General features: G+C 35.3%; 1 protein-coding gene across 2 annotated transcripts in view; it reads right to left on the bottom strand.

Annotated features, from left to right (window-relative positions):
• Positions 1–12,823, bottom strand: part of PSMD14 (proteasome 26S subunit, non-ATPase 14) — a 101,833-nt gene that overhangs the window by 8,754 nt on the left and 80,256 nt on the right. For both annotated transcript variants that reach the window (XM_007107744.3, XM_028478402.2), the window contains 2 exons: positions 7,214–7,288; positions 3,661–3,786 (listed from right to left, as the gene is read on the bottom strand). In XM_007107744.3, the coding sequence (XP_007107806.1) occupies positions 3,661–3,786; positions 7,214–7,288 (201 nt within the window). The remainder of the gene's footprint in view (positions 1–3,660; positions 3,787–7,213; positions 7,289–12,823) is intronic.

Here is a 12,823-nt window from a genome sequence, read left to right as displayed (position 1 = left end):
TAGGGCTACATGCTTGAAAACAAAGCAAATTTTTATGTGTCTATGCTATTCTTAAAAAAGTCTTTTACAATTCATTTTTTCACTGGCAGATTCATTTACAAATATCCAATCAAATGTTATCAATATTAAAATATTGATGCATCTTGGCACGAATAAACTAGGAGATTTGGAATAAAAGAGTTGTGTGTGCTAAAGTTCAGTAACTAGAGAAATCAATGACTAATAATCAAGCAGAACGTCTGCGTGGACTTCAGACTTGAAATCAAAAAGTTGGTACAAAGGAATTTAATTATTTTCTAACCTTCTTTCACGTTAGGAGCTAACTGGCGCCTAACAGTAATTACCTTAGTTTAAAACACCAACCAATTAAAAAGAATACTATGAAGAACTGGTTGTATGGGCCTTTCTTTTTATATTTTAAGTGTTACTAAAAACTCCACCACATTCTCTTTCAATCACAGAGGGAATTACAGCCCCAAATTTGGACTCCTTCATATCACAGCTTATACATTGTTTTCACTTTATAACCAAACCTTACAAATTTTTGAGTACTTCAGAGATTTTTTAAAACTGTAAAATAGCAAAAACTTCTGTGGATGGGCAGCAGTAACCATAAATAGGTTATTTCCTGGCAGTAGTACCAATAAGAATTTACTTAAACTTGTAATGTTACAGAGAAATGAAAACCATACAGTCTGCTGAATAATAACTTAAATTTCTTTAAAGGTTAATTTATAAAAGGTTAACTGTTTTAAATATGATAAACTATTTTTTTCTCTTTAATCTCCACAGCATGAAAACATACACTAGAAAGATTAAATACATACACTTTTTTTCCCTACAATCTAGAAGCAATGGGAATTTCCAGCTGGAACACTACATATAAATCAGGGCATGCTCTTCAAAGCCAAACCTAATTCTGCTGGAATTTAGCTTGTATGGGCCCATCAACATTTTTTCAAAGCTCAATTCTCTCAAAAGACTTGTTGTTAACACTTGGCAAATCTTATACACTGTCTCTTGGTTAATATTTATTTTGTAAGATGTGTTTAATTTAAAAAGTAAAATATTACTTCTTTGGTGTGACAACCAATATCAACTTTAGCTGTCTCCAAAAGCTCTAGCCCCCACCATTAATTTTTAGTCCCACATAGTAAACTGCTTGTTTAAACTCTTTTTTTGGCCGAGCCATGATTTGTGGGATCTTAGTTCCCCGACCAGGGGTTGAACCTGCACCCTCAGCAGTGAAAGTGCAAAGTCCTAACCACTGGACCGCCAGGGAATTCCCTGCTTGTTTAATCTCTTTATCTTCTTTCTCAATCATTCCACTTCTACCTAAATTGGAAATGTTAATGGTACCAACATACTTCTAGTCACCTAGGCAGGAGACCTTTAACTCATCTTTGATTCCTTCTTCTTTTACTTTATCTATCCAACTGGCACCAAGTTTTATTTTACTAGTCTATTGATACCTCCCTTCCCACTGCCACTACAGTAATTCACTTAGTACCTTTTGTTTGGGTAATAGCAAGCTCCTCCTAAATACAGAATCTCCATTTCAAATCTCCTCTTACAACACTCTTTCTTCTATAGCCTTGTCAAATTATCTTTCTAAAGTCAGGTTCTGGGTATACCATGCCCCTGATCAAAAATAACTCTATCCTGATTTTCCAAACTCTGTTACTTGACTTCAGTAACTTTAAAAATCTTTATTCCCCACTATTCACCCTTTTATGTACACCCTTCTCATGTACTCTAGCCAAACACAGTTTCCTAAAGATGCCCTTGCTTTTCTGTCTCCTAGTCTTGCTCATGATGTTCAGTTGGCCTAGGGTAACATTTCTTTGTACGTCCAAATTTTATTCATGCTTTAAGGTCTAGTTCAAATGTTATTCTCTAAAGACAGCATCGTGGGTCTGTACCAGCTGAAAGCAAAAGCCTTTGAACTTCTACAGGACTTCACATGGACTTCTCTATGGCAGTGTTCTCTAACTTCTAACTTGAATGAGTACAAAAATCTCTTGGAAATCTTGTTAAAATGTTGATTCTGATTTAGTAGGTCGAAGACCTGCATTTCTAACAAGAACTCAAGTGATACTGATGCAGCTGGTCTGTGGACAATCTGAATACTAAGTTGTTATCAAACACACGAATTTTGGTCAAGTACTCTAGTTGTGAACTTTTGTTAATGCCCCTGTTTTCCTAAAAATGAAGGAAGGATCCCTGTTTTCCACGGCAAATTGTACAGAAGATGTTCGATAAATATCTGTGAGCATAACACTGTATAGTATGTATACATGTTTTACAAACTGCAGGTTTTCAACCCATTAATAGGTTGCAAACTATATGTCGATGTATATAATATGTATGTATATAACTGAAACAGTGTGAAATTCAGTCAAATGAGAAAGAAAATAGAATATAACCACTTGTAATAAGGGTAAATATTGCTTCATAAAACTTTTGTTGCAATATATATACACACATACATATACATTTGCAGGTACTGGGTCAAATGTAAAATCTATTCTTTATATGGGTTTTGGTCAAAAAAGTTGAAAAATACATGTTATGAGTTGAATCATGTCCCCCCTAAAAGGATACACTGAAATCATAACCCTGGTTAGAGGTTAGAGTTATGCTGCCACAAGCCAAGGAATGCCTGGGGACCAAGAGAAGCTAGAAAAGGAAAAGAAGAAGCCTCCCCACTAGAGGCTTCACAGGGAGCATGGCCCTACCAAGACCCTGATTTTGGATTTCTAGCTTCAGAATTGTGAGGGAATAAATTTGTTGTTTTAAGTCACCCATTGTATGGTAGTTTGTGATGGCAATGCTAGGAAACTGATATAATACAGAAGATACATTTTAGTCTTGATCAAGTATTCTCTTAATTTCAGAATTGTAAAAGAACATAAATCTATGAACAAAATGTTATCATGGCTGCATATACTTTAGCATACAAAAATACTTTCAGGAAATTGTGAAAAATATAACTTTTTTTACATCCTCATATGAAGTGGCCTCCCTTTGCTACTCTTTACATCATCCTGTTTATTGTCTTCACAGCACTAATTACAATGTATTATGTTGTGTTTATTTGTTTACTTTGTTTCCCCTACCAGAAAATAAATTCCATGAGGATAGGTCTTATTTTTTACCATATCCCCAGCACCTAGCACATAGCAGGTTTTAAATAAATATGTATTAAATGAAAAACAGAGAAGTTCATAAAATAAGTTATATGTTATTAAGTATTAAATACTGTTGTTGTTGTTCACATCTCCTTGTTCCTCCTTCCCTTCCAAGAAAAAGTCCTCTGAATAATGAAGAGATTTCAACTGTAAAGCTATTTACAACAGGGGCTGGCAAACTATAGGCCATGGGTCAAATCTAGCCAACTGCCTGTTTTAGTAAATAATGTTTTACTAGGACATAGCCTCACTCATCCCTTTACGTATTGTCTGTGGCTACTTTTACACTATAACGGCAGAGTTGAGTAGCTGCAACAGACTGGATGGCTTATAAAGCCTAAAGTATTTACTATCTGGTCTACAAAATAGGCCACTCTACTCTTAACTATTTATATTTATACAATGCCTGATATCTAATCATATATATTCCAAAGATTACAAGAAATAAATGTTGAAAGTAAGTTTTTACCTTATTGTAATTTTTGGCTAATTCCAACATCTCTTTTACCACTGATTCATTGTGTTTACAGTGTTCACTGTAGTCCTGAAGTGTCAAACCTTCCATCCAACTCTTCTTATGCAAATTTAACAACATCTAAAAAATATAAAGAAAAATTAATTATTTTCCTGTATTGAGGAAATTTCCTTTATCTGTCTTGAGAAACAACTTTACAAACAACTTTTGGAACTAATGAATTTAAGTTTAATTTTATTAATTTAAATAAACTCTAATAAGTATCCTCCTAAATTTATATTAATAAAATCTAAGGAATAGTCCAACTCATGGCCTTTGCATTTGCTGTCCCTTTGCCTCAAAGGCTACTTTTCTTATCTTTGTATGGCTTACATTTCTCACTTCCTTAGAGATAGCTGCCATTCCTCACCACTATATAATAAAGCCACCCCATACTATCGAAACATCTTTCTTTCCTTAACTTGCTTTATTATTTTTATAACACTATAAACAGCTGAAATTTTTGTTTTCTTGTTTAGTGCATTTCTCTCCCATTAAAGAGAAATCAAGGCAAGGACTCTGCTCTGTTTATTTCAAGATCACCAAGGTCTAGATTCTAGACTCTAGATCATAATCTAATCATAGCAAATACTAAATAAGCATATGTTGAATGAATGAAACTACTATGTTACACACAGGATTTCTAATAGTTCATATAGCCCAGCTCTCAAATGCCAAGATAAGAAGGTAAATGCCTCCATTTACTGAATGACTGTGTCAATCTTTCTGAGTCCCTGTTTACATATCTATGAATTGAAGGCTTGTATTAGATAAGTTTTCTTCAAATTCTAATATTCCATCTATAATTTAAAAAATTTAAACTTCTTTATACCAGAATGAAAAGTCGTAAAACTGGGAAGGAAATCACAGATCCATCCACTTTGCAATCACATCAGCAAACTGGGATCAGACCCTATTAGTAGTGATCATGGAACTAAACACCTTAGTTCATTATTTCTCAAACTGGACTCCTAATTCTGAATACATATTCTTCGAAGTTCGTAAGTTTTCAAGTTCAGAATCTTAAGGCAGTTTTTCTTAAAAGTCCTACTCTATAAATAATGTCCTTCAGTTGAGGATAATCATTGAATACGAAGAGTTTTCTAAATGACTGATAAAATTATGCAATGTGAAAAAAAAAATGGTACCTACAGAATGACTATTGCTCTTTTGCTATGAGAACCAGTATACTTTAAGTGAGATCCACAAGCTATGAGGATCTAAAGACATAGTCGGAAGTGTATGAGTTTAGTTTAGAACAATTATTTGTTTAGAAGTTTGCAGCTAAAAGCGGTACAAAGTTTTCCTTATGCTGGAGAATAAGCTGCATGTCAAAATCACCTATGAGAATTTTCAAGACACAAAAGATCCATATTCCTCCATGCCCCTCCTAGGGCCCATGGAGGCAAGAGTAGTTTGGGAAAAAACTGGAAAACTCCTGCACATGTAACCCGAATTTCTTGGATTGCTTCCCATCTTCGCCAGTGACAGTGTTTTAGGAAATACCATCCTTAGGAAATTTTGGTGCAGCTGCAACTACCTATGCTATAAAGCTACCCATAATTCAGTGTTGAGAATTGAATTTTTCTACACTTCAAAAGCAAACAAAGGGCTTCCCTGGTGGCGCAGTGGTTGCGCGTCCGCCTGCCGATGCAGGGGAACCGGGTTCGCGCCCCGGTCTGGGAGGATCCCACGTGCCGCGGAGCGGCTGGGCCCGAAAGCCATGGCCGCTGAGCCTGCGCGTCCGGAGCCTGTGCTCCGCAACGGGAGAGGCCACAACAGAGGGAGGCCCGCATACCACAAAAAAAAAAAAAAAAAAAAAAAAAAAAAAGCAAACAAAGAAGTTCCCACAGAGCAGCAGAATAATTCTACCATGCCTGGACAAGGATTGGATTGGGCCCCTGGGGTAACACTTGGAGTTAAGTATACAGGTTGGTGAGATAAGAGTAAAGGCAGGGCTTTGGGTGAAAGCACCTGAACTGAGCTATACTAGGAACATAAATATAATATTAATTAATTTATGTAAGTATTTATTTGTGTGTTTTTTATACCAAGGATGGTGGCTAAGTTTATGGGGTACCATAAAGGAAAAAAGGAAAAAAAGAAAAAGAAAATTTGATGTAATTAGATGGATATTTCCAAATAGTTGGGTGTCAGACTGATAAAATATTTATGTATCTGAATGAATTTTTCAGTTTATGTCTGAGTGGTACCCTTTTATCCCACAGCCTGTACCTATTCTACATAAAATTAAAATAAGTGTTGAAAATGTACTTCAAGCTATCAGCTAAATCTACCACAGCTGATATGAACTTTGGGATGAAAGCAAGCAGACGGAAGAGAGCTTTATGGCTCTGTGTCTCCCCTCAGGTCAAGGAAGAACTGGTCCCCTGCAGCTCCTCACTCAAAACCATGCTCAAGCACCTAGGTAGGACCTTTGAATGAGTTTACTGGTGGCTTTGAACTTTTAAAACAATTGTTTATCAAACTTCAGAAAATCTTATACAGCACATTCTGCCCACAATATATAAATAAGACTGAAAATGGAGATGATCTGTTTGAAAGAGGGAGTAGTATGGAGAGCCCTCTTACTCCACTCCCATACACCATATGCACTAGAATCCCTTCTAGGGTAACTTTGTGGGGAACACTTTCAACTAGTAAGAAAGGTCTTGTTTACTACTGATTACTTATTACTTATGTTTGGACTTCAGAGTGCATGTAGAAGTTAAAACTTAGGGGCTGTCAACTAGTACTCATGGTCTTTCAAATTTTTTTAAGTCTTTCTCAGAAAAACAAGAAGCTTATTTGGAGGATGACTAATTGTAATAATAAAGAAAAAAAGCAGTTCAGATTGTAATTTCAAAAAGCAATAGGCAGACAAATATTTCGAATTAGTTGAGAGAAAAAACTGTTCTTGAGATAATCCTAAAATAGTAGAAACTAAAGAATGCTAATCTACCAAGACGCTAGGTAATTTTTAAAGTAATCAAATTTGATTACTATAAAAAGGTATAAAAATTTAGATCTAAATATCTGAAAACCCTTAAAATGCATTTCCCTTTTGACTCACCTTTAGTTTATCCTAAGTAACCATGGTATTTTTTAAAAAAGCACTATACAATTACAATCTAATTTATTCCTTTCAAATCTGGAAAGCTATTTATTTAGCAATTTAGTAACAAAAGGCCATTTTATTGGAGAAGATAAATTAATCAGAAAAATCGCAGAACCAGAAGAAAGATTTTTATAATTTATCATAAAACCAAACTGGAATGCTTGTTTCTTACTTCCTCTCCTGTCTTAGCACCTACCAATAAGGTAAAATGTCTCTCAATTTGTCCAATAAAATATTCCTTTATTTTATGCTACAATTCATGAGGAATGAAAAAATATTTGAACGCATCAATGAAAGAGGTCAACAATTTAAATTCAAATATACCAGGTAATAGTTTAAATTGTTTGAAATAGATTTTTTTCCACCTCTAAGATAAAAATTTAAGCTTACCTTCTGTTCCAGTTCATTTTTCCGATAGTTAATAGTAATGGAGTAATAATGTCTGTTTAGTCCATGAATTAATGCCTATATAGATAAATGATTAGAAGAAGGACAAATTAGTATTTTTCATCTAATAAAATAAATACAACTGTTTGAAACTGTTGACATATCCTGTAGACAATACCTTTACCATCTTCTAAAAAATAGCTTTTTTTCCTAAATAAATATTAAAATATTTTTTTCTCAGCTACGAGTTTAGAAGTGAGATTTAGAGGTACAGGGCACACATTCTTAAAAACATGACATAGAGCCGCACAAATTCAACAGTTTTAGTAGCCTTGCTCAGAGTCAGAGATATGATTTGACCTCATCATCATCTAACCTATAAATTATTCATAATGTATAAATAATACATAATTTATTAAGTCTGATTTTATGATTATCTACACAGGGGGCTCTTTCTTATTTCAAAAGAAAAGCCTAAAAAGCCATAATAATATAATTATTCCTTCACCCACAACATTAATCTGCAGTTTCCGTTTTTCTTAATTCAGTTCTAATATATTAAAAATAACTGTGTCTGCATATGTCTCCAAATTAACGAAATGGAGTTTGTTTTTTAGTGGGTCCAGTGACAGGCAATCTCAGTAAGCAGAATTTTTTCCACTGTACTTGATGGCCAAGACAAACAGTCAAATCATCATAAAAACTGAAGCTAATGGCATGGCTTTATTAAGAAACAATAATCCTGCATGTGCTATAATCCATTCACAGCTGCACAAATGTCTAACTCTAGCTACATAGGTTCAAATGAGGTCCAGAACAGTTTCTGTGGACCCCTCTATCAGCCTTCTAAAACATTAAAGTACAGAAATACACCTTGGACATATCTTCAAGTACAAAAACAAAAAGGGCTTTGGGGTTAACTCTCAGGAATCTAAAGATAAAGCTAACTAAAACAACCACCACACTAATAACTGGATTTTTACAATGTCGTCTTAAGGTGTTGAGGTAGAAGAAGAAGGGGGGGTGAAAAGGAAACATTTGATGAGCACCTGCACCTGCTTTACACAATAAGTCTTCTAATCTTCACAACAACCCAGTAAGGTAGGCTGGTTCCATTTGTATTTTGACAGATGAGGAAATAAGACACAAATCTCAATTTGTCCTAGTTTATACCTAATAAAAGGCAAAGCTGGGATTTGAACTCAAGTTTTTCTGACTCCAAAGCCCATGTTTTTTCTATCATACTATGCTACAATGTATCTTAGGAAATTCTTAAGTCTTCGTACTTCAGGGATCAGAATGAAAACAAAGCATAGTCTTATTTTTAAACTTTGCTAGCAAAAATCGCCCCACCAAATACTAACCCATTTTAGGTATGTACTATAACAATCCATTCTTATATTCCTAACATCTGCTATAATAAAATGGTTGCTATATGAAATTAAAGTACTAGGAGTACCTATTAAATCCTTATTCATTTCAATAATCAGGAATAGTGAAATTTCAAAGCCTAGATATGCTGTACTGTGTGGATCAAAAAGTGGAGCTAATCAGTGCCTCCCTTAATCTGTACTCACCTTTATGCAAATTAGGAAGTGCATCCTCTGGGTGGAAGAATTAGAAAAAGGTGCCCAGTGCTCCAAGCAAACTCATCCTGGCTGGAGAGCAAAGTTTAGGCTAGATTTCAGGTGCCAACTGCCCTCTCATCCAAGCACCTTTATGCAGTGCTCCAACTATATAATTCTACATAGTGGCCATAAAGCTAATAACAGGTATGGCCAAGAGATACAGAAGTCAGACAAATGGGCACACAGATAGGTCCACATTTTGGAGATTAACTGTACTGCTGAAATATACAGTTTGGAACTTGAAGGCACTACCTACTTGATTTTCAATTACATTATTTAGACGAAAGTAGTACAACTAACAGGCAGCATGAAAGATTAGCAGGGACAATAATAAAACAAATATAAATGTAAATCAAATAATATCCTCAAGCCATTCCCCAATTTCACTTACTCACTTGCTGTGTGCCCCCAAGTACATTCATCCCAAATCATAGGTAAACTGGCCATGTACAGTCCTCCTTCCATATAAACCCAAAGGCACAGGCTCTTTTATTTAGCTCAGTGAAAAATAAATTCTCTCAAATTCCCCATTCTAGTTGACATTGAATTACAAGTTGTGACAGCATACACCAAATATAAGATTAGCTTTACCAAGGGGAGACTAGCCTTTTGACAGGGTCAAATTGCAAATTAAACATAACATACTAGCAAATGCCATAGTATGTCAGGCAGACAAAGAAGTTACATAATCAGGAAATTTCTCAAAACATCAATACTTAACTTTTAAATTTACACCTGACAAACATATGATGAATTTAGGAAAATTTAGGCAATTCTTCATTAAAACAGGATACTGTCCTGAAGCTCATTCATTAATTATTTGAAATCTGCAACAGTTTCTCATAGAAGCACTGTTAAAAAGCATGGTTCTATTCTACAGTGTTTATATCGTGGGCTAAATAATATTTCAGTGGCTGACCTTGGAAGCTAGCCACCTTTTAGAGCACTGTTTCTGGGACAATACTTTTTGGAATTACTAACAGGACTTAGCTTATTTGCTTCTTGGATATCCTGACCCTTGTTTTCTTTGCTCAAAGGCTGCCAACCTCTCAAAGAAGGAAGTTCTTCCTAGGTTGGTACTATCAGTCTAAGATGCTATTTATTCTAGACAAAGAGTGGTTTGGAGGAGGAACTAGACAAAGCAGAGTTTTTTGGGTTTTTTTTGCGGTACACGGGCCTCTCACTGCTGTGGCCTCTCCGCTGCGGAGCACAGGCTCCGGACGCGCAGGCTCAGCGGCCATGGCTCACGGGCCCAGCCGCTCCGCGGCATGTGGGATCTTCCCGGACCGGGGCATGAACCCGCGTCCCCTGCATCGGCAGGCAGACTCCCAACCACTGCGCCACCAGGGAAGCCCCAAAGCAGAGTTTTGAGATCCCACTGATTAACTTCCAGGTTACTTCTATGTTTCTTTAAGCTAATCTTTAGAGTAGAGCTTTATAATTTTGTTGGTATGACAAGTTCAAAGAAAAGCACACAAATAATCATTACGGTGAAATAATACTTCATTGGCATTGTCCAGACTACTGAGAAAAGGTTAGAAGTTATAACTCCATTTGCTCACTGCTGTGGAAAAGCAGGCATATTATAAAATACACAGCTTATGAACTATGTAATAACCTATTTATAGGTTCTTGATAGGTTAAAAAAGTTTCATGCTCTTAAAAAAGGCATATTTACTTAGATCTAAAGATATATGTTTGCCTTAAATTATTTTACATTGATAAACTGAAAATGTGGTGCTAAATATAATCCAGTAAATCATACTTTAAAATGAATCTTTCTTTATATAAATATAATAGCTCTGAAAAGAAACAAAACATGTGCTTTGTTCCCTTTAGGGTGGAGAACTGGGTCACAAATGGCAAAAGAAGAAAAGAATTTTTGCTAAATATCTTTTCATACCTTTTGAATTTTGAGCTGTATATATACATTATCTATGCCAAAATTAATGAATTAATGAAACTTCCAAATACAGTATAAAAGAACGAGGAGCTCTGGTTATGTAATAGTTCCTACAGTAACTCAGTGGATAACCTAGGCAAATCACAAACTTGCTGGGCCTCAGTTTCCTCACCTACAAAATCATCACAATGGTTCCTTCTAGTACAACTATTTTATAACTGTTTAACAGCTACCAAAAACAGTGTTTTTCAAATAGTTTAACTGTGTTAAGACAATGCAGTTGTATTCAGGGCTACACTTAGAGGCTCATAAACCTAGTATAATGCATCTATGCATCAACAATTACTAAATTTCCATTCAGTTGACAACCAGTCTTCATATACACTGTGGCCCTTAAGCATCTGAAATGTTGTTGAACAATTTTTAGTGGAATAGTTTTACATTTTTAGTTACTAAAATAAATGCTTGCTAACTCTCAATTCTATACATCTGCAATAATGGTCAAATGTTCTAAGTACAAAATAATAAAAAGTCACATATATTAATAGAAAAGTCTATAGTACAGGCATTATACTCTTCCCTCTCTATCAGGATTATTAATGATTTCTCATTTAAAACATGAAAGTTCACATAAACTTTGTCTATTAGCTTTGTCTTGTGGCAGATACTTCAACATTGTTATTAGTGCTTTAAAAATAAATTTTCTAAAAGCAATATACGCTTAATTGTAGAAAGTTTAAGAAATATGGAGAAGGAAAAACAAGAAAAAAAATTCAATAATCCTACAACCCAAAGGTAATCAATACTAATATCATATTGTAAACATATAGGCACAGTTTATAAAATATATATTTTCAAAAAGGAGAACTTGCATATGTGATTTTATAATCTTTTTCTTAACATATTTGGAACTTTCCTCAATATATTAAATAGTAGTCTACAGGATAACCCTGACATCTCCCCCCTACTTTAAGTATGGTAGTAAAAAAATCAGTGTTAGAAAAGCATTAGTAACCACCCACATGAATGCTGATGGTACCTGTTAGGTTCCTATTCCTACCAGTAATAAACTGGTTTAGGAACAAGATCCCTCTAAATACAAACTAACTTTCCTTCAAAATAAAAGGCATGGCCTTTCTGAAAGGCTTCTGATCCCTGAGGTAAAGATTCTGCTAACACATCTTAAAATTCTATTATGAGTATCACCATTCACTTCAAGTTCTTCTGGGTTGCTTTCTTTCTAGCTTGTCTTACAAAACAAAGAAATTGTTTTAAGGTGTGCCTTTGTTCTGTCACTTTTTGGCTTGATCCCATTTGAGTGTTTCAGTATTGGAATTGTCTCAAAACTGTAAAGCACCCAGATAGATGTCTTCCTGATGGGCGCTATAAAAACTGTGAAATAAATATACATAGATTTTAACTGGAGGCCAAAACAAACTATAATGAAATGGAAAACAATGATGCTGTAGCTGTTATATACACAGGTCCTTTTAACTTGGGTTTGGAACCTGCTTCATAAGGTTCACCTTAAATTACAGACTATAAGGTAAAAATACAAACTGGACGGATGTAGAAAGAAACAGATTTTAATTATTTAATTAACTCAAATTTTAAGGTTAAAACCCAGTGTTTAAATTTAAAAGATGAAATCTGCAACAGGTGGCTGTTGACTTGCAATTAGTAAAAACTTCTGGCAGAAACACACCATGCAGTAATCACAATGATCTTAGACTATGAGATGCTACTTAACAAAAAATAAAATATTTGCAAAAAAATGATGAAGCAGTATGATGCTATGGGGGTTATAAGAAAGGTCATTATCACAGGCTAAACAGGTCCAATAATATATTCTCTTGGAACATGCAAGCATGGGCTTGTCTGTACCCAATCAAAAACACTAGTAGCAGGGCTTCCCTGGTGGCGCAGTGGTTGAGAGTCCGCCTGCCGATGCGGGGGACGTGAGTTCGTGCCCCGGTCCGGAAAGATCCCACATGCCGTGGAGCGGCTAGGCCCAGTGAGCCATGGCCGCTAAGCCTGCGCGTCCGGAGCCTGTGTTCCGCAACGGAAGAGGCCACAACAGTG

Source organism: Physeter macrocephalus, chromosome 2 (genome assembly GCF_002837175.3).
Source record: "Physeter macrocephalus isolate SW-GA chromosome 2, ASM283717v5, whole genome shotgun sequence".
Lineage (NCBI taxonomy): Eukaryota > Metazoa > Chordata > Mammalia > Artiodactyla > Physeteridae > Physeter > Physeter macrocephalus.
This window is presented reverse-complemented; position numbering and strand designations above follow the sequence as displayed.